Raw genomic sequence first — 27,319 nt, 5'->3', positions numbered from 1 at the left:
AGCATGGTGCCACGGTGGGGGTGGGTAGGGAAGGGTCCTGGAAGGCTCCGGGCAGACAGTCTAAGCTCGGACTTCAGGAGTAGGGAACAGAGTTCTGGACCGAAGCAACGCAGTAGTGTGTGTGCAGAGGACAGACGGAGTAAGAGAGCCGAAGCTGGTTCACACCGCGGAAAGTTAGGCTCAGGGGGGTTGGGGGCAGGGGGCAGCAGGGCTGACTACCAGGTGGCTGGGGGATGTCCCTAGGGGCACAGTGCTGGAGGTCAGGAGCCCCGCAAGAGGGTGGGGGCTGGACCGGGGCAGGGTTGTGATGAGGGAGAAGGGTCCTGGATGTTCCGGAAGCTGGCAGAGGGGACTTGGAAGACCACTGGGGAGGTTTAGGGGCCACCCTGGGCTCCAGCTTGGGTGTCGTGCAGACGTGTGCAACAGGGCACGTCTGGGGGTGTGGGCAGGGAGTGGGGATGCCTGGGAGAGCTCTGTTTCCGAGGAAGTAGGGGGTTACCTGAGGCCCAGCCTGGCGTAGACCTGAGGAAGGGCCCCTTGGGGAGTGCGGGTCCTGCTGGGGTGGGGGTGAAGCGCCGGGGCCAGCGCATTCCTGGGGGCTGCCCTGAAACGGTGCCGGTAGTGCTGGGGCAGATGAAACACACACAGTCAACTTTTCCTGGGGCAGAAAGGGGCCAGGCTGAAACAGGAGGACCACACAGACACACAGACTTGACACAGACACAGAAACACACGTAGACACACACATGACACAGACACACAAACGCTTGTAGACGAGATGTCACACACTGACACCAATACACAGATACAGGTCTACTTGGATATGTCCCCACGCACTCAGAGACAGGCACACACACGCACGCGCGCGCACACACACACAAGTGCTTGGGAACACACTCATACACGTGCACCCACTCAGGCCCACGTGCCGGGATGTGCTCGACAGGACGCAGACACACACAGGTGCACACCCAGAGCACACTACTTATTCCTGGGCTCACTCAGGGATCGCACAGCTGGCAGGGCCCAGGTGAGCCTGCCCAGCGGGACGAGTCATGCCTGGCAGTTCCCGCTAGCTGGGCTGCAGCCAGACGGCCTTCCAGCAAACGGTCAGACAGACACACACATCACTGCCGGGAAGAGGCCCTGGCGGCCTCCCGTCTCTCGAGCCCATGGCATGACGGGGCACAGCCCTGTCCTTTAGGTGGGGACATCGGGGCTTGGGTCTCACCCCTCCTGCCCTGGTGTCTTCTCTCAGGCCAGGCAGCATTGCCCTGGGGCCCGAGACCCTGCCCTACTCGGTCCGGATGGGAATCAGTTACTCGTGGGCACAGGGAGAGAGCTGTATGTGTCCCTGGGTGTGTCTGCCGTCTGCTCGGGCCTGTCGGGAGTCTCAGCCTGCCTGTCCTGTGTGTGTGTGACTCTGGCCTTGTGGGCCTGGGAACAAGGGGCAGTCTGTGCAGTCAGCACAGCTCTCTGGGCCCCTGCCCAATTAGGCATGTGAACTTGGATAAGTCGTGTGGCTCCCGGGCCCCGTTCAGCTGAAGCGGCCTCACCCTGTGTGGCATATATCCTGATTTTCCAGCATGGTGCACACAGGGCTGCGGTGGCTCCTGTCAGCTCTGTGGGGAGGCGGAGGGGAGGCCAGGGGGCTGCCCCACCTAAACAGAGGCCACTGAGGGAGAGTGGAGGTGGGCACCGCTGGCCCCTCTGGGGACAGTCCCTGGGCAATTGGGTGCTCCCTGGGAATCCAGGCCAGCCGGGGCCTGGAGGAGGCTGAGGCAGGGACCCTCCCTGGGGCCACTTCTGCCTTTGGGCTTGGTGAGGGCTGGGTGGGCTGACATTTTCCTGCTGGGGCCGAGTTCACTCTGCAGCCAGGGAGTTGACTCAGCACTAGCTCAGGGCCCCAGATCCAGGATGAGGGTAGGCAGGGACACCCCCGCCCCGGCCAAGGGGTTGCCCCTTCCCCTCTCTTGTGTCCCCTGAGGCAGAGGGCTGGCCTCACCCGCTGTGCACACCCCTATGTACCAGCGGGGGCCCTGTAGGCCCATTTCATCTCTGGAAGGGTGTGGTCCCTCAGGCAGTGTACCCCACAGATGGCGGACTGCAGCTGTGTAGAGGGAGACTGCCCAGGAGTCAGCCCCCAGGCCAGCCAGGCCTGGCCCTGCCTCCTCCTACCAGTCCCTCCTCCCACCTGTGGGGGCCTTGGAACCCCGGCCTGGCCCCAGGGTCGCAGCGCCTGATGGGGAGAAGGCTGCCCGGGTAGGACCTGCGCGGCCCATCTGTGCCTGACCCCTGCCCTCCCTACCGCCCAGCTGAAGCCTGGCCGGGCTCCTGCCGCAGAGCCCTGCGCGGCCAGGAGCTCCTGCCATCACGCTCCACTCCAGCCCGTCCTGAGGTCCCCCTCTGGGGACAGATGCCCCGCTGGCGGAGGCCACAGCAGCTGGGCATGGCTCAGCAATAGCTGCCCCTCAAGAAGCATGGAGACGCGGGCTGACTCACAGCCACCCTTGGCACACACGAGGCCCCGCACCATTTCTGAGGGGCGCCCCTGGGGGGGCGGCCTGTGGGGGCTCTGAGCAGCCCGCGCTCTCTCCTGCTGGCCCGCACTTGCTCAGCCCCCTCCCTAGGAGCACCGTGCCGGGAGGCTGGTGCCACACCCCAGCCCTGGCCCGGCCCCGCTGGTCGCGGGTCTCAGACTGGGTACCCAGGTGCTGTGGCTGGCAATGCAGTGCACTGCTGGGGACAGGGCGAGGGGCCAGGGCTGCTGGCTGGCGTAGCTCCTTAGGCCCCCCCTCCTCAGCAGAGCCCCAGGCCTGCCCCACCCACCTGGCTGGCTGCCCTCGGTGCCGCTCCGGGCAGGCAGGGATGCCCAGAGCATCGATGATTGATGCCTCCTTGCGGCAGCCGCGGCAGCATAAGCAAAAATAGCTCTGCCACTGTCCCTGCCCCAGCCCAGCCCAGCTGGAGGGGCACACAGGCTGCTGGGGGCGCCTGGGTCGCCCTCCACTGCCATCTGCCCTCCCACCCAGTCCTCTGCACAGAGGCGGGGGAAGGGCTCCAGGTCCGCTGCCCCCGGCCGCTAACTGCCTCACTCTCCCCCAAGCTGAGTGCCCACTCCAGGCCTGGGGACCGGCGTCCTCCTTGACTCACTCTAAGGACTCAGGGCTGAGGAGCGGACCAGCTAGGTGCTCCCTGGAGTGAGTGGCCCTCCCCATGGCTCATCAGGTGATGTGCAGAGTTGCTAGGATACCGTGGGGCTCCAGGCGGAGTGGCAGCCGGCCCCTTCTTCCTGAGGCTGTGTCAGGGGAGGCTTGGTGGGGCAATGGCAGAGGAGAAGCTGCCCACACCACCGTTCAGCAGGGCTGGGGCGCAGGGCTGGACCGAGGTGTTGACAGACGAGCAGCCTGGGAGGGCCACATGGGCTCTCTCTTCACTACACTGTGCCCAGCCCGCACAGCACCTCGGGAGTCGTGGCTTGTGTCCCCTGCACCCCCACTTTAATAGGGACCTGCCCCCTCTGGCCAGTCTCCCCCAGCACGTGAAGCCTTTCAAACTTCAACAGCTGCCTGCCCTGCCCAGCCACCTGGAGGCCTGGCCCTTGGCTTCTGCCCCACGTCATGCCCAGAGCCCCCAGACGCCAGCCTGAGGAGCCAGGGGCCACCTGTCAGCTCCTTGGGCTTCCCCCACCCACTCCTGCATCCAGGGCACGGCACCCAATGTCGGGGTCACCTCTGCTGCCTCCTCTGAGTCTTGGTTCCCCCAACGCAGCACCTCCTTAGAGGCGTAGCCAGGGGTCAGCCAGGTGTAACCACACTCACACACACACACACACACACACACACACACACACACACACACACAGGCAGTGGCTTAAACCAACTCTCATTTATTCCCTTACAGTTCCGGTGTCGCAAGGCTGCATTCCTCCTGAGGATCTGTTTCAGGACAGGTCGTGCCCTGGCCTTCTTCAGCTTCCGAGGCCACCTGCGCTCCTTGGTTGGTGGCCCTGCATCACTCTGACCTCTGCTTCCGTCCCGCCGTCTTCTCTCTCAGACTCTGACCCTCCCGCCTCCCTCTTGTAAGGACCCTTGTGATGACATCGAACTCAATGGCGTAACCCGGGACCCTCTTCCCATCGTGAGAGGCGTAACTTGATCATGTCTGTAGAGTCCCTACAGGTTCTGGGGATCAGCAGGGGCTCCTGCAGGAGGCTTTATTCACCTACCACACCACATAATGCAGAACAACCCACCCGCAGGCCAGTGTCTTGTCGGGTCACCTCATTCTGTCCCCTGAGGGTCACAGTGCCATCCTCACTCTTCACCGAGGTCCAGACAGCGCATGGGGAGCTGCCGAGGGTCTGGAGAGCAGGCTCCAGCCCCAGCAACACTTCTTACTCAGGCCTTCGTGCCTGGCCGTCAGTTTCCTCACCGGGACATGAAGACAACAGCCCTCCTACCCCTCTCCAGCCCCTGGACTGTAAGGATGGCAAGGACAGTGAATGAGGGGGTCCGAGCAGTGGGTGGACAGCACAGGACCGATCTCCCTGGGTGACGTCGAGGCAGGAGAGAGCCGGTGTCTGGTCACCTTCCTGCAGGGTCACCCCAGTGACTGCCCAGCACTGGGCAGTCTGACTGCATTGCTCCAACACTGCATTGCTGGCCGTTGTGCCCCTCGGGAAGCAGGGGATGGGGCAGATGGCTAAGGTCCGGGGTTCAGAGAACGATCTCATCTGGTAATTTTTAAAATGGAAATTTTCGGTAGCTTAGCTGCGAAGGACCATTGAGAGAGCAGGTGATTCATGCAAACCGGACAGGGCCCAGGGAGGCCCCCAGGAGGTCCCAGGGTGGAGAACTCTGAGCACGAAGGCAGACTGGGGGACCGCGTGTGGTTCAGGGCTTCAGCCGGGGGCCTGATGGCCGCATCTGCGGAGGGCTGATCTAGGCAGATGGGGAAAGGCCAGGAGTGCCTGGGAAAGGAGCTAGCAGGAGGGCAGGGCTAGCCCACGAGCGGCCCTTGCCCTGGGGCATGTGGCAGCAGGAGGGGCTGGTGGTCCATGGCCCAGACTGGCCCTGCCTTGCCTTGGGGCTGGCTGGTGACCAGGCCGAGAATCAGGGCTCTACATGGGACGCGAGAGGGAGGGGGTCGCGCCCCCGCTCCTGCCCGCCAGGAGGCCCACGCTTGGAAGTACTAGCTTCTGGGGATTCAGGGTGTGACAAGACAGATGGCACAGCTACACACATCCCCACTGAGGCGGGGCAGGGGCACGAGAGGGCATCCAGGGCGGCCCGGGTCGGAGGGCTGCAGCTGGCCGCCGGGGCTGGGGGGATGGACGTTGGCGGCAGCACGCGCCTGCTCACTCCCGGCCGCGGGGCGTGTAGGGCGCCCGCTCCACGTTGGGTGGCAGCACGAGGAGTCGTCTAATTAACCAGAGCCTTTTCGCGCGGCGGCTGAAAGGCGCGGGGGTCACGGGTCCCGCCCAGGCCGGGTACAACCGGATAGTCCGCTCCCTACGCTCACAGAACTTCGCCGGCGCGGGGGCGGGGCCTGGCGCTGCCACGCCCCGCGCGGCGCCGGCGCACTGACGCCAGGGCTGCAGACGACGGAAGCTGGACAGTCGCGCGTCGTTGCCGGGCAACTGTCCAGCGCAGGCCGAGGAGACCCCCCGCAGCCTGCTGCGCCCGCGGGCGGAGGCGGAGACTTGGCCGAGGTGGGTGCGGGCCCGAGCCGGACGCCGGGGCCCCAGCGCGCTCCAAGTCCGCCCCTCGGGAGCCGTAGGCCAGGCCAGATCGTGGTCCTCAGCGGCCACCTCGGACCCCCGCCCGCGCCGCGAGGGGACTACCCGAGCCCCCAACCCAACTCTCGGGGACCCCCGGGCGCCGCCCTCCCTCGGGCGCCCGGACTCTCCCCGGCTCTGCCAGACTGGGCCTCGCAGACCCCTGCCCACGGCGGCCGAGACAGGACCCCGCAGTTCGTCCACCCTCCCAGGCAGTGCTGACCCCCAGCACCTGGTTGGTCTCTAGGACACGCCCCTGTGCTGGACCGTTCGCCCAGACGCGTGGAGGAAGAAGCCGGGCAGCGGCTCCGGTCACTTTTGCCTGGGTGACCAGGCTGTGTATGCGGTCTGTGTCCGTTCCGCAGCGACAGTGGACCCACACCAGCCCATCCGTACTCCCGAGGGAGCCGCCGGCAGCTGCTGGGCAGTGGGCGAGCAGGCAACCCCGTCGGGCCCTGTCCAGCCCCGGGCAGCTCCCGCACAGCGGTGTGGATGTCTCCTGAGCATCTTCCCATCGCGTCTATGCGGGCTTGGCGGCACCAACATGCAAGGCCAGCGGGAGCTGGGGGGAGCACCTGGCCACGTGCCCCCTCTCTGCGCGTTTCTGAGTGACCTCGCAGAGCAAGCAGGCGGGGTTTCCTTCTGCCGGGTTTCTGAATACAGCGGTGCAGGCTCGGCACCTGGGACACAGGGCGGTGACGCTGTGGGGTGGGCGAGTCCCCGCTCCCTTCTTCCCCCGCCCGATGGGGATGGGGAAGCCAGGATCTCTGGGCGCAGCGGAGAGGGCTTGTCTGCCTCCGCCAGGGGTCCAGACCTAGGGGAACACAGCGGTGCCTGGGGAGACTTTGAAGGCTTTCGGGAATCCTCAGCCAGGTCTGAACAATTCTCTCAGTCCTTTGAGCTCCCGGAGAGGCCCACAGAACCTCAGCCGACGAGAACCATTTCTGCCCAAAAGGAGCCTGGTTCTCACCAGTCTCACCAGGGTGGACCTGGGGTGACAGGAACCAGCGCCATCACACCTTCTGAGGTATTTCTAAAGTATTCGTCTTTGCCATGTTGCACAGGAAGTGTTTCCTGTGCTTTGGTGGGCTGGCCAGGGAGGGGGTCTGCTTCTCTCCGGGCTTCATCCCACCCCCACTTTCCTTTCCCTCCACCTTCCTAAGGGGAGCGTCTGCCCACTCTCCATCAACCAGGCTGTGTTTTCCTGGCCCGTTTAGGGCACGTGGTGAAAGAGCATTTCTTTCATCTGAGTTGTCAATCTACTTATTTAGAAAACCTCACCAAGAGTCACATTTCAGTGTGCATGCACTGACCGGGCACTGGGGGTGGCCTGGAGAGCCCAGGACTCGCCCCCTTGCTCCGTCCACCTTCCTGCCCTGCCCTCCAGGGTTTCCCTTCAGTGTGACTGGCTCTCATCTTCCTCTTTCTCTGCCTTCTCTTCCCAAATGGTTTACCCCAAACACCAAAAGTGGAACAGAGAAGGGAGGAAAGGATTTGCTGGTTCTAAGGATGGTCCGTTTGTTTTCTAAACCAGGACCTCTGACAAGATCCACTCTTCGTACATACAGTTAGCTCTGCTTTAATGCTTGTTTTGAAGACAGGACTGTCTTCCAATGCGATTACTGTATCGGGGAACAATTGAAGCATAATGTGAACTTTGCAGGAAACCCCAGGTGGATGCAGAAAACCACACCTGCTGAACTGAGGCCCATGTGAATATGCACCATGCACACGCCCACCTCTCCCAGCCACCTCGGTCTACCAACACCCACCCAGACATCAGACAACCCACCTTCCAGCACTTCACACTAATTCACAACCTGCAAACCTCTTTTCCGGGAAGGGCCATGTTTATTGTAATAGGAATGGATTTCTCAACCAATTAACATGTGGGAAACAGTGCTCACATTTTCATTGTGTGCATATCTTTTTTCCATGTGTCACTGATGAAGTTTATGACTATTGTGCCCTAATCACACTTTTCCACACACACTGGTTTCCATTGCACGATGCACAGTGCAGTGATTTGCAAGAACGAACATGTCATGTTTCAGTAGCAGCAACGGTATATAATCATTTACAAATTTCATTTGTACCGAAATTATATATTTGGAATAAGGTGACATGATGTGTGTATTTCCCCTAATTTTGGTATGGTTTTCTTGTTTTTCAGCCTATTGTCAGCTATGAGAAGATTTTTAGGTTCGCTTTTCAAGAAGTACCAGTCCCACAGGCAACTGAAGATGTTTCCACCTTAGACCATTTCTTAGAAACAGGCAATGAAGAAAAACTTGGCCTTGAATCTGTGCATAAACTGTGGTAATGAACTTGGATTGGCGCTCACATGTCTTCTGGCAGCTCTGCATTTATGCCTTTGGTTGATATGGTGGACGCATGGGGTCTTCTGTCTTTACCTCTATAGAGGGCTTCGTCCCTCCCGAGGTTCCACCACCTGTGGTCCAAGGGTCGAAGGACCGGGTGGCACAGGTGCAGCAGCTCCTCCTTTTGGAGCCATGTCCAGCCCTTCCCCCACCCCCCACCAGCTCACCCGGAGCAAAGTGGGCCAGGGAGTGCCAGCTCCTCGGGTCTTGGTGAGAGTGCTGGGGGTGAGGGAGGGGCCCGTGGGCTTGGGTGGCGGGCACAGGGGCTCCTGGGGGACTGGACCGAGTGACCCTTAGTGCCCTGGAGACACCCCAGCGCCCTGGAGACATTCTAGGCCCACCGCAGGGTCAGCCCACCGGTGCTCCTGGGGCTGCCAGCAAGGCTGACACTCCCAGTAAAGGTCCCTAAGGGAGATCACAGAGGCACTTGTTTGTGGACGGCCATTTTCTAAGACACCCTTTCACTGAGCACTGAGCGAAAAACCAGTTTAGCTCGAGTGGATAAAATATAGGCTGAGCAGCCTGGGACCTGCTGGACCCAGGCCCCAGAGGGAGGAGGTGGAGGTGTGTGGGAGCTAGCTTCCCTGGTCCCTGCGCGCTGCCGGGCAGGCGGGCAGGTGGAGACTTTGTCAGACAGCTCTGCAGGTGGGCTCTCCTAGGCTCTGGCCGCGGTCCGAGCTGGGGTCCCAGCCAGCGCCTGCCCAGAGCACTCTCCCCCCACCCCAGCAGAGGCCTGGGGACCAGAGCCAGAGCCTGGATGACCAGGACAGCCCAGGTGGCTGGTGTGCCCTCTGGGCATGCTGCTTCCCCAGGTCGTGGTCCAGGGCAGAAGGCGGGCCGTGTGATCCTGGGGCACCTGCAGGCACAGGTGGTCCTGCGTGTCGGGACCGGGCCGGGCTGGACGCTGTGGTGACACAGAGGGTCAGGGTTACTCTGGGGTGGTCTGGAAGCGACTCGGCACTTGGCGAGTCTGTCCCCCTGTAGCCATTTGCGCGCCTGCCCGTGCCTTCTCTCCTGGAGGCCAGGCTGAGCAGCAGGGCGGGGCCCCGGCACACACTCGTGTTCATCCCTCTCGGCATCTGCTCCTCTCAGTTTCTGGACATCTCTGTGGTACCTGGCGTGGTTCTAGGCACCTGAGATCATCAGGAAACAAGACTGCGGAATATCTGGCCTCCCAGGGCTTCTGCCCTCGGAGGAGACACGTGATGGTGAAATTGGTCATTCAGGCCAGGGCTGTGCTGGGCACTTGCAGGACAGTAGATGCTTGAGTAAACGAGCAAAGTGGCGAGAAGCCGGGGTTCTGTGGTCAGAGTTCTGAAGGGTCAGGCGCCCTCTTTGCCTCCCGTCTGAAGCCCTTCTGGGCTACTTTGTAATTAATGCCGCTCTTTTCCAGTTCTGAATCCAGAAAACTCTGGAGAGCTCTTCAGAGCACCAGGACCGTGATGACTTCCCGAGGCCTCTGGAGCGAGTCCCGTTGCCGGGATAACTTCCTTCTTGTTCTCGGAATAGATGCTGCTCAGAAGGTGAAATGACCTGGGTGGAGGTGGGCTCCTGGGGGCTGGCAGGACTGCGAGCATCTCTGCCAGCCACCCTGTGCGCCGCTCCTGGACGGGGCGGGAGGTGGGGCGCGGGGCGCGCACCTGCAGCCGGGACGCTGCCATCTCAGGGCGGGAAGGGTGAGCCAGGGCGCCCTCGTCTGGCTCCGGCAGCTCCTCGGCGGGCCATCAGGCGCAGCCCTGCCCTCGGCGCCTGGTGAAGGAGGTGCCCTGGCAGCGCGGTGATGTAGTGGTGCACTCTGCCGGGGGCTGCAGGGCGCAGCCACCCCACAGGTGCTACTGGAGGCGGTGGGCTTGGCGGCCGGGGCTCTGGCGGGGCCGGGTCACTGTGAAGGCCGCGGGCGGGGGGTGCAGGGGAGGTGTGGGGTCTGCCGTCAGGCGGGCCCTGAGGTGGGAGCCAGCCAAGCCGGAGCAGAGCGGTGGCCGGGGACGCGCTCAGGAAGGCCACGGCCAGAGGCCACGTGTCTCACCGAGCACCAACTCACAGCCACTTACACGCCGTAGGGCTCATGAGTCATCAAAGAAACGCAAATTGTAAGGATGGTCATCTTTCAGGCACCAAGGTGGCGAAGATCTTTTTCCATTTTTTAAGTATTATGGAAATTTTCAAAAGTGGAAAACACAGAAGGGGCTGGCAGGCAGGCCCCGGTGAACACGGGGCACAGGAATGGTGGCCGTGGCCACACTGGCCAGGAGGGGGCCTGCGGGGCTGGACAGTGACCCGGCTGGTGAGTCTCTGTGGGAGGAAAACAGTGGGAGGAGGGGGGGAGGAGAGGCGGCGAGAACCTCGGTTGAGAAGGGCACCTGAGAAGGGCACCGCGGTCCTTGGCCTGAGGGCCGCGTGAGCCGGGGTGGGCGGCTGGCAGCCCCCAGCGGAGCCCGAGTCGGGGCCACGTTGCCATTTTACAGGGAGACGTGCCGGAGGGCCCAGGTGAAAAAGAGAAAACGACCTTTTAATCTGCCTTCCTTCTGCTGACACTGGTTTACTTCCTCAGAGCCCTTCCGAGGGCCCGGGACGCACTCTGGGAGACCCTGGCCTCCACGAGCCTGAAGAGCTCGGCTTCCGCCTGCACCGCTGCAGAGCCCTGATCCAGACCAAGGTGAGAGCCCGGGACGCCTGGGGCCTGGGTCTCGGGTTCCAGTCGCTTCTATCCTTTAACTCTCATGGGCTCGTAAGAGTCAGAGGGGCGGCAGGCGGCCTCCGTCCTGGGGCTCCTCTGGAGGAAAAGCCTCTTCCGGGAACAGGGTCTCCCGCCCACCCTGGGACCACGTGTCGGGGTGCGCGGTTAGCAGCCCAGCTCCCGCGGGGCGCGAGCTCAGCCTGGAGAGGTGCGTCCCCACCCCCGCGCCCCAGGACCCCGTGCTGCCCCGGATGTGGAGCTGGCTCTGAGCGCCCCCCTCCCCCAGGGAGAAGGCGGGGCGGCACAGGGTGGAGTGCGGGGTGCCACGCAGGGGGCGCCGAGGCCAAGGGCCTGATCCGGAGCTGGGGCGGCAGGAGGGCGTGGAGGGAGCGGCGCGCGGAGACAGGGCTCTCGGCGGGAGCCGGGAGCCGGGAGCCGGCAGCCGGCTCCGGTGTGAGTTGGCGCCGCCCGGCTGGCGGGAGCCGGGCACAGGGGCCACCCCTCTGCCCTGTGAAACCGCGGGGCAGGAGACGGAACCTTCTAGAGGCACGTGGCTGGGACCGCCTTAGAGCAGCAAGACAGAAACGTCCCCAGCAAGCCCCCCACCCCCCACCCCGGGCAGCCCCTGCGGGGACCGCGGCCGCGGCACCAGCGGTTCGTTGGGAATGTCCCTGGGGCCACCGGCCGGGTGGGAGGAGGACGAGGAGGGCGACAGGGGCCCGGGGCAGTCCCGTTTGCTCCGGGAGAAGCTGTGGCTTCTGTCCCCGCGCGCCTCTGCGGTGGCAGCGCGTGGGGAGGGGCGCAAGATGAGGGTAAGGAGACGCCGCCAGAGACGGGCGAGGGCCCCGGGCAGGCGCGGGCGGCCGGGGGCGTCTCTGGGGCGCGCGTGCTCTCCCCGACCTGTCCCTCCTTTCTTGCCAGTTCCCAGGGACGCCGGGCGGCAGACAGGGCAGCCTGATCACGTACAGCCTCTTCCTCAAGACCCCCATACACGGAAGTGGGCAATGCATCACAATTCCAAGGAACAAGAAGACTTTCGGTCCTCGCAACCTAAAGATGGCGTTGTTTAACAGTGGCGTTCGCTAAAGCGGAGGACGGTGTGTCTTGATGGGGGATTTTACGGCTTCTTACCGGTTTGGTTTGGCACTGGAAACCAGAGCTATTTCGTGGAGGGGTGTCCTGTATCAGGGCTGACGCTTTGATGGGGGGTGTGTCCCTCGGCAGAGCCAGTCACCAGGAAGGGGGCACCCGGGACCCCAGGAGCCCCACCCCAGCCTGGCTCCAGGGACCCCCCCCGGGAAGGTGTTGCCAGCCGCTGGGGGCACCTGTGAGGGACCCCCAGGCCTGGCTGCCTGAGCCATGCTGCCTGGGACCCCAAGGTGGCTTCACACGTGGCTGGAACTGTCACTGGGAGCAGCCGTTCAGGGACCCGGTAGGCCCTGCGTGCGTTGCTGCCACACCGGCCCCTGGCCTGGGTGTCCACGTGGCAGGGCACGCGCAGGGGTAGGTGCTGTTCCCGCAAAGCGAGTGTGCTCGCCTGCCCGGTGCCTGGGTGCGTATCCAGTGGTGATGTCTGCCTGCGGGCAGGCGAGCCATCCTGTATCAGCTGAGGGAACCTCTTATGACCGCAGAGCCCAGCAGTCGGCACTGCCTTTCGTAAAATTTTATTAAATAACAACAACAGCCTGGGGCTTCCCTGGTGGCGCAGTGGTTGAGAGTCCGCCTGCCGTTGCAGGGGACACGGGTTCGTGCCCCGGTCTGGGAAGATCCCACGTGCCGCGGAGCGGCTGGGCCCGTGAGCCGTGGCCGCTGAGCCTGCGCGTCTGGAGCCTGTGCTCCGCAACGGGAGAGGCCACAACAGCGAGAGGCCCGCGTACCACAAAACAAAGAAACAAACAAACAAAAATAAATAAACAAATAACAACAGCCTGGACAAGCTGTGTTCTTGCTGAATCACTGGCTCTGTGGGGACTGGTGCTGGAAACCCCGGCAGGCGGCCCTTCCAGTCCCTCAGGGAGGCCTGGGGATTGAAGGCTGGCGGGGCCCGGCACACGCACGGCAGGACCCCGGCATCACTGTCCCTGCAAGGCCACTGTCGAGTCTGGGAGACCACAGCTGGGGGCAGCCTCAGACGCCAACTCCATCGATGGAGGTGTCAGATCCAGACAGAGGCCAAGTGGGGTCACAGTGACCAGCAGATGCCACCTGTCACATGGGAGAAGGAGGTGGCTGGCTGTCACCCGCACCCCAGCACCCTCGGCCACTCCACAGACCACCTGTGGATCTGAGGCTTACGTTAAGAGGTAACATTTTGGGGGGCTGTATGTTTGGGAAACCTGCCTAATTTCTCATTTTCAGCCGGAAAGAGGTGGGAGTTTGGAAACTGCTTTCTGCCACGCTGCTTCCGCCAAAGGGGAGCATCCACTCGGGGGTCTCCCAGGACCCCTCCAGCAGAGGTCGCCTGAGCCGTGCCGTCATTTCCTAGCCTTTGGTTAAAGTTAGACGTGACAACCCAAAATACACCATTGTGCTTCCCCCCCAGATTCAAATTCCGATGCTGTCATTTCACTGTCCTCACAGCTGCCCTCCCTGCCCCCTGGCTGCAAGCCGAGCTCCCCTCCCCTCGCTGGCCCAGTGTCCAGCTGGGTCTCCAGCCGCTCCTCACACAAGTCCCAGACTCCACGGGCCCCAAAGCCGAACTTCCCCCCGACCCCGCTCTGCTCTTCCGCCACCCACCCGCTCCTCAAGCCGGAAACCACTGCTCCCCCCGCCTCACTCCCCGTCTAATCAAACACCACGTCTACCTCTGATTCTGTGTCCTCGTGTCCAGCCCATCTGCTGGAGGAGGGGACTCCTTGAGTTGGGAGAGACAGGCTGGCACACGGTTAAGTGCTGACTGGTCCCCTGATTCAGATGTATAGGGTGTGAGAGGCGGTCACTCTTACCCTGAGCAGAGCAAGCCCAGTCAGCTACCCAACCATGGTTTAAAATAAACACGGTCGAGACTACAAAGAAATCTAAAATACTTACTGAAATTAGGCAACAGAAGAGGCCCACAGCCGCTCTCATCACCGCAGCGGCGACAGAGGAGACTTTCAGCTCCACGCTGGGCCAGCAGAGTCCAGTCCTGAGCAGCGGCGGGCAGGTCTGGACCCATCCTCCAGCCCGGGCGTGAGGGGGAGAGCTGCAAGAAATCCCCCCGGAGCAGAAGGCAGCTCTCTCAGAAGTCGGAGGGGGTCGGAGAGCAGAGAGCAAGCCCCTCCGTCGGGCACTCTGGGGTTTCTGCCACCAAGTCTCAATCAGCGTCACAGAGCTGGGTTCAGAGACATAGGCCTGGAGAAACCTTGGCCACTGTGTAAAAAGGAGCCTGGCTTCCTTGAGAAGGAGTCCTGAGTGACCACAGACGGGAGCCCAGAGAGGCCCAGGGACCCCGTGTTGGAGTCTGCCAGCCCAGGAACCAGCCACGTGGGGGAGGAAGCAACAGACAGCCAGGAGGACACGTGATAATATTTATTCTAAAAATGAATGACAAGGAAAATACAACATCAAGATATGGAGGGAGGCAACGCCAGCAGTGCTTAGAGTGGAATCCGTAACTCCAGAAGGTAACAGAACTGGGATTGATCACTGCCCGACACATCTCAGTACTTCAACCTGCATCGCCTACGAGCTTTTTAATCACCTTCTCGTGTGATAATCTCTTATCGTCTACTGCCCATAAAGATAACTCGACTGTTTATTAGCGACGGTTCAGAAGTTTCAGTGTGAGGACTTGCCACTGGCCAAGGCTTGTACCTTGAACTGCCCTCAGGGCTGGGAACCCCTCCGGAGTCTTTCCTTTCGAGGGCGGGCCCCTCCCTCCACGTGCTCCCGGGACATGGAGGCGGGGCGGGGGAGGCGCTGGCCAGAGCTCAGCTGTGCTCAGAAGCAACTGCGAACACGCACCGTAACTCGCTCCCCACAAACCCAGCTTCCCTACCCGGAGCCCAGGACCAGCCCAGGAGAGGTGGTGGGGTGAAGGCAGCAGCCTTCCTTTTGCAGTTTACAAACACGTGACCACACGCACACGGGAGTTTAAAGCCCCACCCCACCCCACACTTCCATATTCAATTCAAATCCATCATCAGTAACTGGCCACCTGCCTCCGCTCCTCTCTGGAGAAACTCTGATGCTTCCAGGGGAATCGGTGTCCAGCAGGGCCCCACCTCGCCCTGCCCGGGACGTCTAGGCCATCAGCACCTCAAGGGAGCTGCCGAAATGAGAGTGCATGGCTGGGAAGGAACCCGAAGAGCAAAGGGAGGAAGGAGGGGTCACTACAGGGGCAGAAAGGAGGCTGGGTCTCAGCCTCTCAGGGGAGGGGGACCTGGCTATAGGCGCTGTCCGCTCCCCACCCTGAGCCCTGTTTGTGTCCTACTGCAGAAGGCTGCCAGATAAGACACCGTAGCTGCCCTGAAACTGAGCAAATGTTTTAAAAAGCTAGGAATGCCATAAAGACACAAAATACCGCTATAGGTTTGTTGCTTATAAAACATACACTTAAGCTACTTTCCACAAGGAAATACTTTCAAACTCGGAAGGAAGCCACCCCTGGATGCTGAGAGCCACAGCCTGCCTCTCACCCACAGCTTCCTGACCGGGCTGGGCTCCCACCATCGGCCCAATCCAAGGCGCTGTCCCTCACCTGGCTTCTGCCACAAGAGCTGGGGTGGGGAGAGTTGCCTCAGAGCCCTGCGAGGTCAGGTGATGAAGACGTCCCGCAGCCTGCCTGTCAACAAACCCACGTGGAATCTCTTCGCAACCCCACGGTCTCCCTTAGGTAACCTGGCTGAGCTCAACTAGGGTAAAAAGACCAACTCGAGGACTACAACATGGTAGATAATTGACAACACATTTCCACTTTGTTGGATAATTTTTTAATAAAATGAGGTGCACACCACTGATACTAAGAATGGCATATGCGCAAACGAAAACAACCCTTTTTGGCTAAGGGCTGGAGAAGGAAGAAAAAGCACGAGAAACGGGAAACGTGGGGTGGGCGTGCGGAGAGAATACAGTCTCACTTGTAAACAAGTGAAAAAGATCTAAAAGTCGCGGGCGGTCTCGGTGCCTGGGGCAGGGTCACAGGGCACACACACCACCCAGCCAACCCCACCGTCAACGACCCTCAAGATCGAGGGCCCACAGATGACATGTGTACAGACTTCTTTAACCCTAGACTTAAATTTATGCCACCATTCTCCAATCCAGTGGTGCATGGACACGCGCCTTCCCCAAACATGCTGGCACACGGGCCCAGCTGACGCGGGTCGGGCAGCCCGGCCAGGCAGGGGCACGCGGAGGGCAGCAGCTTTGGGAGGAAGGTCAGCTGTGCTGGGAACCCGCGCAGGAGGGGTCCCGAGTCTCAGACCCTCTGGAGGCACCGCCCAAGACACCTCAGGGCACGCATGATCCCCACGCAGACCGTACTTGACCGTCGGCTCTGAAGACACTTATACATAAATAGGCATAAATAAAACCCTCTAACAGAGACGTGTCTCGCACAGCAGATCTGGTGAAGGCACCGCCGTGCAAGGCCTTCAACTCTGACCTCGCTCTGACCGCACCAGCGCGTGCGGGCAAGGCTCACACCCGAGTCGAAAGCGGAAATCACAATGTGTGGACACTGCAGACTCAGGGCAGTGACGCTTGTTGGGAAAAGAACAGTGTGTGTTAAACCTTAAAAAAATGAAATACACCAACTGCAACTGTTTAGGTTATAAAAGTTTCTAATGTAGCAGCAGAGGATGTTTATAGAAAAAATATATTTTTAAGAAAATAGCTAAAAAAATCTAAAGTGATAAAAGTATAAAAAGTTCAAAAATATATCTTAAGACAAAATATTGCCCAAAACGTATAAAACTTAGTTTTAGAAAATTCCCCTATCTAAAGTAGAATGAGGCTGGATGCGGAAGGGGGCTGGCATCCTCCAGCCGGGCTGTAGCAGGACACAGACGAGGGCCCAGGGCGGCCGCGACGACCGGCCTGCGGGAAAGCAGCCCAGCCCTGGAAGGGAGGGAGAGAGGGGGGGAGCGGGCGGACCGGATGCTGTTCTAGGCCAGTCTCCTAATCGCAGACAAACCAGAGGCCAGCCCCAGCTGCAGGGCAGCGGGCACCCACACCCCCAGCGCGCCGGCTGTTTTCGTGGGCCTCACAAACACATCTGCTGTGTGCCGCGGCCGCGGCTCAGGTCTCCACCAGGATCTCCACCACGTGGTCCAGCTCGCCCAGGTCCGACTTGCAGCCGGCGCTGGGGGGCGGGGCGGCCGTGGAGGCGAAGGCCTCCAGCCCGTCCTGGCCCGACTTGGCACCGCCCACCATGCCGGTCAGCACAGCGTCCAGGTCGTAGTAGGAGCCATCCACGTCGGAAAACAGCTCCTCCACCGCACCGGGGCTTTGACTCTCCAGTGTTTCAAATATCTGATCGAGCGACTTGTGAAAGCTTCCTCTGTTTTCTCGAGGACCGTCCCCGTCCCAAACGCCACCAGGAGGGACCCCGGGAGCCTGTGCTGCTGGGACCACTTGGAGCTCAGACGCCGGGTCTCCAGGGTCAGGGGCCGGGCGCGCCCCCTCGCGCGCTGAGCGGCACAGGATCTCCGTGGACACCAGGCGGTCGCGCGACGCCCGCCCCGCAGTCTGGGGCACCGGCACGCACCAGCTCCCGTCCTGGGTCATCTCCTCTTGAATCTGCCGGACCGTGTTGGCGATGAGGACCGAACGGCACAGGTTGGGCTCCACCAGCATGTGGCACAGCTGGAGCTTGACCAGTGACATGTCCAGGAGCGACTGGCGCTGCAGACTGTACGCAGGCGAGGCCTCCTCGTCCTCCGCGCACTTCCTCTTCAGCCCTCGCGCAAACATCGTGCCCTGCGGAAACCGAGAAAGATGCCGTTGAGCCCACTTCAGGGTCCCTGCAGACTCTGCCCCAGGTTCAGTCTCAACATCAGGGGTGATCCACGCAGACAGGGGCGCGGGCCGGGGCAGAGGGGCAACTCCAGGCTGCTGCAGTCCCTGCGCCCCTCTAGCTCAAGCCCAGCCACAGAGACCCTGTGAAGGTTGTTCTAGACGCCACCTCTAAACCACAGCGCAACCATCTCCATCAGAAAAGATAAATGGGGCTTCCCTGGTGGCGCAGCGGTTAAGAATCTGCCTGCCAGTGCAGGAGACAGGGGTTTGAGCCCTGGTCCGGGAAGATCCCACATGTTGCGGAGATGCTAAGCCCGTGTGCCACAACTACTGAGCCTGCGCTGTAGAGCCCGCGAGCCACAACTACTGAAGCCCATGTACCTAGAGCCTGTGCTCTGCAACAAAAGAAGCCACTGCAATGAGAAGCCCGCGCACCGCAACGAAGAGTAGCCCCCGCTCACCGCAACTAGAGAAAGCCCCCGCACAGCAACGAAGACCCAACACAGCCAAAATAAATTAAAAAAAAAAGATAAATGGACCAAAAATAGGATAAATCCATCTTAAAGAACTCAGCTGAACGGGAACACCAAATTTCCGAGTGCTGGCGCCCTGGGAGGGAGGAGTTTGGGCACAGCACGGGGGCCGCGGGCAGGACGGGGCTGAGTGATGCGCAGCCGGCTGACTGAGGGGTCCCAGCCACCAACAGCCATTCCTGCACAGCAGGCGCAGGCTTCTCAGTGCTTTCACCAGCAGGGGGCCCCCACGCATGCCGCACAGCCCCTCTGAAAAGCTGTGCCCCAGAAGTTTCAGGGGAGATGTCGGACCTGCAGGGAGCCCCCGGGGCACTGGTGGAGCAAGCCGGGACGAGTGCTCTCCCTGCAAGGACAGGCTCTGCCAGGCTGGGCTCTGCCCGCTCTGCTAGGCCACCAGCCCCCCTTCCAACTCCCCCCCACCTCTGTGTCTGGAAGGCCCAGGCCCAGGGGCAGGGTCCTCACCAGGGCTTGGGGCAGCCTACATCCACCCAGGCGGCATCACTGAGTGGACTCCGTACCAGCGCCACGACGTGAAGGTGCTGGCTGGTTCCTGGGCCTCACCCGGACCGATGCTGACTGGACGCAGCCAGCTCGCTGCACCCCTGCTCCCAGAGGCAAAAATACAAGGAAGCTTTCCCTCTGAACAGAGTCTAAGTTGGGAGGCCTTTGGGGAATTAAAAAGCGAGCAAGAAGGGGCAGCGTTCCCCCGGCAAGCACTCTGGCAAGGTCTGTCCTTCCAAGCACAAAGTTAAGCTATAACGCATGAACTGTCTCTCTCTTCAAGTTCATAAAGTAGATAAACATTTTTATTTCAGATAATCCATTTGAGTTATTCATCAAGAGGGTTAGAATTTTTTTTTTAATAAATTTATTTATTTATGGCTGCGTTGGGTCTTCGTTGCTGGGTGGCGAGCGGGGGCTACTCTTCGTTGCGGTGCGCGGGCTCCTCATCGCAGGGGCTTCTCTTGTTGCGGAGCACGGGCCCTAGGTGCACGGGCTTCAGTAGTTGTGGCTCGCAGGCTTAGCAGTTGTGGCTCGCAGGCTCTAGAGCACAGGCTCAGTAGTTGTGGCGCATGGGCTTAGTTGCTCCGCAGCATGTGGGATCTTCCTGGACCAGGTCTCGACTCCGTGTCCCCTGCATGGCAGGCGGATTCCTAACCACTGTGCCACCAGGAAAGCCCCAAGAGGGTTAGAATCTTTTAAATACGCAAATTTTTGGATTTCCTTCTTCAAAAAACAGAACAATCCTGTAGCTTCCTGTGGCTGCTGCTGGCCTCTGACTGTGGTGTGGCCAGGGGCTCTGGGACCAGGTGGCAGCGCCTGTGCTGACCTGCTGATGGGAAGCTCTGTGGTGAAGGAAGAAGCAGCCCCGCCCCCACCTGCCCCCGAGCCCCACCAGCCACAGCCTTAAACGGACAGAAGAAGGTCCCCCGGCCTCTGAATCTCCTTTCAACGTCGCAGCTCTCACCTCCTGTGGACTTAACATTTAAAACACTTTTTACAAGTGACTTCTTGGGCATTTATCCCAGAGAAATGAAAACCAATGTTCATACAAAAATATGTACAAGAATGTTCACAGCAGCTCCACTCGTAAGAGCCCCAGACTGGAAACCGAGCCCTCCAAGTGGGGAGAGGCTGCCGCTCAGGTGCCGCACACAGCGCGCCGGAGCGACCAGTGGCTGGGGTACTCGGGTGGGTCTCAAGGGGGTCACGCAGAGCGAGAAGGCCAATCTCAGAAGGCTGCCCAGGGCAGTCTCCACCTCTGTAAGGACCCTAACACAACAGATGGGTGCGCGGCCAAGGGTGAGCCCAACGGGCTCTCTGGGGTGAGGATATGGCTCCGTGTGGGGACCACGGTGGGGGGTCCAGGAAGTGCCACGGGAGCTCCGACTGCACAGAACCGCACACGAGCGCGCGCACACGCGCACACACTCTCTCTCAATCCGAATCAGCTCCGCGGCTGCTCGGAAGCCAGCTTCCTGGTGGGGATGCGTATCTGTGCATCTCACGCAGACGCCCACACTGGGCGGCAGGGCAAGGATGTCCCTCCAGGACACTTCTTTACAACTGCCCCTGGACCCATAACCACTGATATTTCAAAACAAAAAGTTTAAAAACTAAGTGACTATAGCTCATTCCCCTCAAGACTAATTTCCCCAGAACAGCAAACAGGTCTAACTTATCAACATAACCCCCAGGCCACAGCCAATCATAACACCTTGCACACACCCACTTATTAACTGTCTTTAAGTGAATGACAGTGTAACCGGGCAGGACACCATGGGGGTCTTCCCGGTACAGGCCATCCCCCATATCCTCTGCTTTAGCTCCTCTCAGAAGTACCCAGACGATAGTAATTGATGCACATTTCCTGAAGTTGTTTTGCAGATGTGAAATCCTCCCCCACCAAATGGAAGATGTTAACTACTTGATAACCATGGGCGCGTAGCCCCAGGCCTCCTGGAGCCTAAGGAATGATGACGTGAACCCCTGTGACACCACCCTGTTCCCTCAGCATCAGCCAATCAGAAAATTGCGCACGACCTGATCACATACCCTGCAACCACCACTCCCTCAACCGGCCTTTAAAAATGCTTTGCCTTTAAAAATGCTTTGCCTTTAAAAATGCTTTGCCTTTAAAAATGCTTTGCCGGGGCTTCCCTGGTGGCGCAGTGGTTGAGAGTCCACCTGCCGATGCAGGGGACACGGGTTCGTGCCCTGGTCCAGGAAGATCCCACATGCCGCAGAGCGGCTAGGCCCATAAGCCATGGCCGCTGAGCCAGCATGTCCGGAGCCTGTGCTCCGCAACGAGAGGCCACGACAGTGAGAGGCCCACATAACGCAAAAAAAAAAAAAAAAAATGCTTTGCCGAAAGCCTTCAGGGAGCTCGAGGGCACGAGCCTGCAATAAACCTTTCTCTGCTCCAAACTCTGGTGTTTCAGTTTGTTTGGCCTCACTGTGCATGCAGCGTTACAAAAGCAGCAGCTTACCACCAAAATACAGGGAAAATACTTCAGTGACTTCTAGTAATAAAGGATTCAAGTTTTTTGTCTTGGCTGCAAATTCAACTTTTACAGTCTTTTTTCCCCAGTTACTTGTGTAAAAGTCACTGGCTTAAATTTTCTAAGCATATTGAGAATTACTATAAATAGTGTCAATAAAGACATAATTCGTTTATAATATAAACTAATTTATAATTAACTATAATTAATTTATAGTTAATATGAATTATGTCTATAAAGAGACACCCTGTGTTGGGGGGAAAAAATTAAGTTTCAAGGGTTCCTCTAATCACCTCTGGCTTTTAGCATCTTTTCGACCAAACCTAAAATCCTGACTCTGCACAGCGACCAATTTAATTTAGGGCCCAGGGACTTCCCTGGTGGTCCAGTGGTTAAGACTCCGCACTCTCACCGCCGAGGGCCCAGGTTCCATCCCTGGTCAGGGAACTAAGATCCCATAAGCCCTGCAGCATGGCCAAAAAAAAAAAGATTATTTAAGGCCCAAACCAAACTCCCTCGAATAACACAGTTAAGCCTGAGTTTACCAACAGAGGAAGTCGAGCCACCCTCCGTGGGCCCCATGCAGCTCAGGTCAGCAGCCACTCGGGATGGCGGGGCCGGGCGGGTGACCATGGCCGACCCACAGCCAGGAAGCTACATGGGAAGCCCTGGGACCCCACCTCCCTTTCCTCGAGGGGTCCTCAGAACACCCAGCCCACGAACTCACGAGTGGTCAACCCAGTGGGGGCCCCGGGGGCTGAGCTCGGGGCCGGCTGCAGCTTGGTGTGGTCAGCACCTGGGGCAGCACTGCCAGGAAAGAAGGGCAGAGGGCACGCTCACGGCTATTTGCTCTGAGACTGAACGGACACAGCGAGGAGACCCAGCCACCATCACAGGCACCAGCCCAGGAAGCAGCCTGCTCCCTCCGCGCCAGACCTGCAGGAAGTCAGACCTCCATCTCTAGCGACAGCCCAGGAAGCCCTACAACCGCCCTGTGACACCCCCCACAATGGCCTGGCTTGATCAATAACCCACGGCGTCCATGGTCTTTGTTCTCGCTTCTGACTGAGGACCAACCGGAGAAAACCGGACGTGCCCCAGCCATCGCAGTGGTGCCCGGGTCTCGTCAGCCGTCCAGCTTCCCCAGCCCCGCAGCCCCCAGCAGGACCCCGAGCCCCCTCTCCACTGGCAAGCGCTCCCACTCCCCTGCTGCCCGAGTCCCTGCTCAGCCCGGTGGTGGCAGTGGTGGTGGCGGCTCCCCAGCCGCAGCAGCTTGGAATAAACAGCCTCTGCTCTTCTCGCAAGGCAGCCTTCATTCACCTCCACAGTCACTGCAGATGATCGGGAAAGAAGCAGAAGGCACAAGAGAGACACTTGGGAACCAGTCATCACGCCGGCCCCCAGCGCTTCCCGACCACGTTCTCCTCTGCGTGTTTGAGTCTTGGCAAGTCCTGCTTTCCTTGCTCACCACACCTTCCATGTTACTCAGAACTTTACCACTTCTGACAGCCGCGAGTCTGTCCCAACATACAGCGCCCTGATCATACTGACGGCTTATCCAGGGCTCTGCCCTCCCAGCCTTCCAGGCGGTGGAGGCGGCCCTCCCAGCTCCAGCACTGCCTCCTCAGTGCGTCTGCCGGGCGAGGGGCAGCGCGATTTTACCAAGCTGTGTTCAGGAAGGAAGGGACCAATTCCCCCTCCGCCGTTTCTCCCGCACTGATCTGTCACAGCTGCTGGTGGGCTCCCACTGTGCTTCACCGACAGTCCCAGCCCCAGCTAGATCCTCCCTGACCACATCCCTACCCTCCCACCCCACACAGCACTTCTGCCTGCTCAGACCCCCCCACCAGCCAGTTTCACCACCCGACGTAACATTACTTATGACTGAAAATCAGCTAGTTGAATGGGTGAAGAGTGGTGTATCTGACAACGGGACACCACTTGGCAAACAAAACCCACCATGAGACGCAAGGACACGCCACGATGGATCTCAAAACACCACGTGAATATGAGTAACAAAGCAAGAAGAGGAACACAGGGACCGTACTGCTATGTACATGAACTCACTGAACAGGCAAAGCTAACCCAAGTTGTTGCCACTGATGAGTCACGACTGGCGGGAACTCCCTGGGACGGTGGGAATACAGCTCCCTCCAGATGGGCGCCTGGGTCACACGAGAAGATGCATTTGTCAGAATTCACTGAACTGCACAACTAACATCTGTTCATTTCATTGCATCAAATTATACCTTCATAATAAACAAAAATGCATCAATAACCAATGTGACGGGGGTGGTTACCACATTAAACCTAAAACACTTTATATAGATACTGCCCCCCGCCGCGCCCCCACGGGCAGGCCAGAACACATACAGGCTCAAAGTCAGCCCAAATTATTCCCCGCAAATGTTCCAAAGCCTAAGCGACTGTTAATTCGTGCCACGCTCCACAAAAGATGCTGGCCGACTCACATCTACGGAAGGGAGCAGCCCATGGGCAGTGCCCCACCGCCCAGAGGCTGGGTGAGTGGGTGGGGTCACGACGATCTCAGAAGGTGGCCTGCGAGGGTTCCCCCTCCTCAGACCACTGTGTTTGGGACAAAGTCAGAATACAGCATGGTTCGGAAGGGACCCTGAGAGATGCTCAGGGCAGAGGTGGGGACCCAGAACCCCCAGGCTGGCCTGCTGAAGCACAGCTCCCTGCCCAGCAGTGACTGTGGCCTGAAGGCACTGAACCCTTCTAACACGGGGTGACACAAGGCCCTACGCCTCTGAGGCTGTCCTAACCGCACAGCCTGACTCACCGCTGAGTGCTGAGCAAAAAAATGTTAGGCATTACCCACCTCCGTCACCTCCACAGTCGGTTGGAAGGTCTCGCCACGTAGCTGGTTAAACACCCGAGGCCCGCCGAGTCCTCAGTTAGCACGTTCCACACAAAACCCTCCAACATCCCTGGACAGCCGGCCCGCCAGGGTTGACCCCCGTCGCCGCACAGCACCACCCTCAGGCCTCCTCCAGACCAGGCGCAGGCGGGACAGACAGGCCACGAGTTCCACGTGGCGGTGAAGCGGGGGCGGGGGGGGGGGACGGGGACGGACACGGACACTGCGCCCGCCCACCCCGAGCAGTCCCAGCAGAGACCCCCGTCACAGCCAGGTCCCCATTCCTGAGCAGCTCTCACGCCACATGGCCACCATCCCCAGAGCCGGTGGAGAATGCAGATCCCCAGATCCAGAGCAGCAGGGCTGTGGGGGCACTGGGGACAGACTCGTCACCATGACCTTCCGCCACGGCCAAGCACTCTCGTGAGTTTCAGGTTTTTAAGGCAAATCAACATGAACACTCTCAGTTTCTGTCTCACTATTTGGCTTTGAAATACTCATTAAAGAAAACTGCAGACGGAGCAAGCAAAGCTAAATTTTGAGAAGGCTACCTCTAAGCTGTGTGGCAGTCACCCCTCCACTATTGCCTGTCTGCAGCTTTCAAAAGCTAGCACAAAAAAGCTGATTTCAAGTACTTTTGTTTTCGGCTGTGCCGTGCAGCTTGTGGGATCTTAGCTCCCCAACTAGGGACTGAACCCGGGCCCTCGGCAGTGAAAGCACACAGTCCTAACCACTGGACCGCCAGGGAATTCCCTCAAGTACTTCTGTTACTTGGAATACAATACACAAACCTTCTCTGCCTGGGAATATGTTCTACTAGCAAGTTGAGGGAAACTTCCAGCCCTCCTTCCAAGACAAAACCTGCCATTCTCTCTCTCCAAAAAAAAGAAATAAAAAAAGGTCGTAACTGATTTTTTTATTCTGAATTTCAACTTTAATTATAAAACATGGTGAAACTTGAAGATAAAGAGCAATTGTATGTAGGAAGTTCACAGAATATTTAACTTAATTTTGTAAGCGGACAGTATCTTCTTTGCCTCATTTTAACAGAACAGTAAACTCAGTCTGGCTGTTCTGTGTAAGCAACACAGGGCCCCACAAGAGGAAACACGGCCATTTCCAGCAGAGGAAAACCCTCTACTTGGACCACAGCTTCTCCCAGCAAACAGTTACCTGGTGGATGCTTTCCCTGGTAATCCTGCTTTGGGGACAATAAGCTTTTGAAATCGTAGAGCTGAGCTTGCCTCTGACTTGTGGAAGTGAGTGCCCGGTACTTTTCCTAGTCCTCTGACTGCAGCAGGATGGGGCGGAATAAGGAGCCCGCTGAAGACAGCTCCCTTAGCAGCCAGGGTCTGGGAGCCCTCCTCCCCCCACATCCTGCTCCCCTCCCTGATGTCCGTCTCCACTGGCCTGGGCAGCTTAGGCCAGCCTGCAGGGGAAGCAGACAGAGCACCAGCTTTAGACCACCCAAGGCTGGCATCTCTTGCTCCCTGACCCCCCGACCAGCTTAGAGAGAAGCTGGGTCTCCTACAGTAGGGAGCAGGGAAGCTATTGCAAAATATCCCTAACATTCCTTTTCAAAGCAATTAAAATTGAGACACAAAGGAAAAGAACCCAAACTGAACACTCACAGGCACGCAGCTTACTACAGGGAGGCAGCCCTGCCCTCGGGGGTTCCAGAGAAAGTGCCCCGGCCGGGCCATTCGCAGTGTAGCACTGCAAATCCCAGTTCTGCTACAAGGACCTAGGATGAAATTCAAGTGTTCCATCGCTAACACTCACCACCCACTCCTCGCTCTACAAGGAATGCAGATTAGGGAGAAAACCTAGAAACATGGACAGATGTGGGTGGATAAAAGGATGGACGAATGGACGATGGATTGATGGATGGGTGGGTAGATGGGTGCATGATGGATGGAAGGATCGACCGGTGGGTGGAAGGAGGTGTAGGATGAGGGATGGATGAGTGACAGAGGAGCGGCAGCTTGGTGGCACTGTGGTCAGGGCTGTAAATCCAAGTAGGCCAGACAAGTGACTCCCCAGGGTCCCTACCGGTCTCCCAGGAGGGTCTTCGTGGGAAGCAGGAGGAGGAGGGCCTGCACTGACCCCTTCCAAGTCAAAGGTGAGAAGACAATGTAGGGACTTCCCTGAGGAGGAGCCCAACCGACCCAGCGTAACTGTTTCTCCTCTTAAGAAGAGCCCCCAATTAGGTTAAACGCAAGGCTACATATGACTTTTGACTTGAAATGGTGCGGAACAGCCAAAGTTTAGTCTGCGGCTGCAAAGAGAGAATCCCAGGAGGCCGGTCACTCGTCGAGCGGGAAGGGGGCGCCGGTCATTGCGACTGCGCCCCCTCCTCCGACGCGCCCCCGGACCCCCAGGCCGCCCCCTCCCCCGGACTACCCCCAGCTCCCCCCAACTCCCCAGGCTGTCCTCAGCCCTCCGGGCCCCCCGCCCCAGGCCGCCCCCCAAGGACCCCACAGGCTCCCTGGGCCCCCGCCCACGCCCGAACCCTCCCGGGGACCCCGCCGCCGCACAAAGGCCCGGGCCCAGCCGAGAAGCTCACCTGGCAGCCCGCGTCCGCGCCGCCCGCGCCACCGCCGAGGGAGGGGCCGCCGGGAGGGGCGGGGCCGCCAAGGAGGGGCCGCCGGGGGCGGGGCCGCGCAGCGCCCACAATGGGTCGCCGTGGCGCCGGCCGCCCCGCCCGCTGATTGGCCGGGCGCGGGGGCGGAGCCTCTGGTTCAAACCACGGGCGGGGCCTGGCGCCCGAGTTCCCGCGCGGCCGCGTTGGCCGTTGGGCCCGCGCCCTCGGCCGCCCCGCCCCCGGCGGCTCCCAGGTCTCCGCGCGCGGCCCCAGTGCGCCTGCGCTGGCCTCCGGAGGGCGGGGCTGGTAGGGCCGGAGAGGACGGGGTGGGGGAGGGGGAGAGGACGGGGTGGGGGAGGGGAGAGGAATAGGGTGGGGGAGGGGAGAGGAATAGGGTGGGGGAGGGGGAGAGGACGGGGTGGCGGAGGGAAGCCCGGCGCCTCTGCTCCCTGGACTGCTCGTCTCTCCAGGGGCTTCAGGTTTACCTGTAAGAAATGAAATCACAAAAGTCGAAAGGAGGGACTTCCCTGGTGGCTCAGT

General features: G+C 59.9%; 2 protein-coding genes across 2 annotated transcripts; one reads left to right on the top strand and one right to left on the bottom strand.

Moving 5' to 3' along the window:
• The first annotated feature begins 3,325 nt into the window (after nucleotides 1-3,325).
• Nucleotides 3,326-12,873, top strand: CLBA1 (clathrin binding box of aftiphilin containing 1). The gene is made up of 8 exons (XM_060006404.1): nucleotides 3,326-3,388; nucleotides 3,904-4,003; nucleotides 5,526-5,713; nucleotides 6,027-6,806; nucleotides 7,953-8,098; nucleotides 9,554-9,683; nucleotides 10,712-10,816; nucleotides 11,759-12,873. Exons 1-8 carry the CDS (start codon nucleotides 3,326-3,328, stop codon nucleotides 11,921-11,923), a joined length of 1,677 nt encoding a protein of 558 aa, XP_059862387.1. The 3' UTR covers nucleotides 11,924-12,873.
• A 2,870-nt stretch (nucleotides 12,874-15,743) lies between these two features.
• Nucleotides 15,744-26,793, bottom strand: CDCA4 (cell division cycle associated 4). The gene is made up of 2 exons (XM_060003188.1): nucleotides 26,762-26,793; nucleotides 15,744-17,740 (listed from the first exon to the last, which is right to left on the bottom strand). Exon 2 carries the CDS (start codon nucleotides 17,732-17,734, stop codon nucleotides 17,060-17,062), a length of 675 nt encoding a protein of 224 aa, XP_059859171.1. The 5' UTR covers nucleotides 17,735-17,740; nucleotides 26,762-26,793; the 3' UTR covers nucleotides 15,744-17,059.
• Nucleotides 26,794-27,319: the final 526 nt, after the last annotated feature.

The sequence above is a fragment of the Delphinus delphis genome, chromosome 2 (genome assembly GCF_949987515.2).
Source record: "Delphinus delphis chromosome 2, mDelDel1.2, whole genome shotgun sequence".
Lineage (NCBI taxonomy): Eukaryota > Metazoa > Chordata > Mammalia > Artiodactyla > Delphinidae > Delphinus > Delphinus delphis.
This window is presented reverse-complemented; position numbering and strand designations above follow the sequence as displayed.

Coding starts and splice junctions, on each gene's coding strand:
- CLBA1 (XM_060006404.1), top strand. CDS start 3,326: ATGGCAGAGGAGAAGCTGCCCACACCACCGTTCAGCAGGGCTGGGGCG. Junction 3,389..3,903: donor GGGCGCAGGGCTGGACCGAG/GTGTTGACAGAC, acceptor ATTCCCTTACAG/TTCCGGTGTCGCAAGGCTGC. Junction 5,714..6,026: donor GAGGCGGAGACTTGGCCGAG/GTGGGTGCGGGC, acceptor GTTGGTCTCTAG/GACACGCCCCTGTGCTGGAC.
- CDCA4 (XM_060003188.1), bottom strand. CDS start 17,734: ATGTTTGCGCGAGGGCTGAAGAGGAAGTGCGCGGAGGACGAGGAGGCC.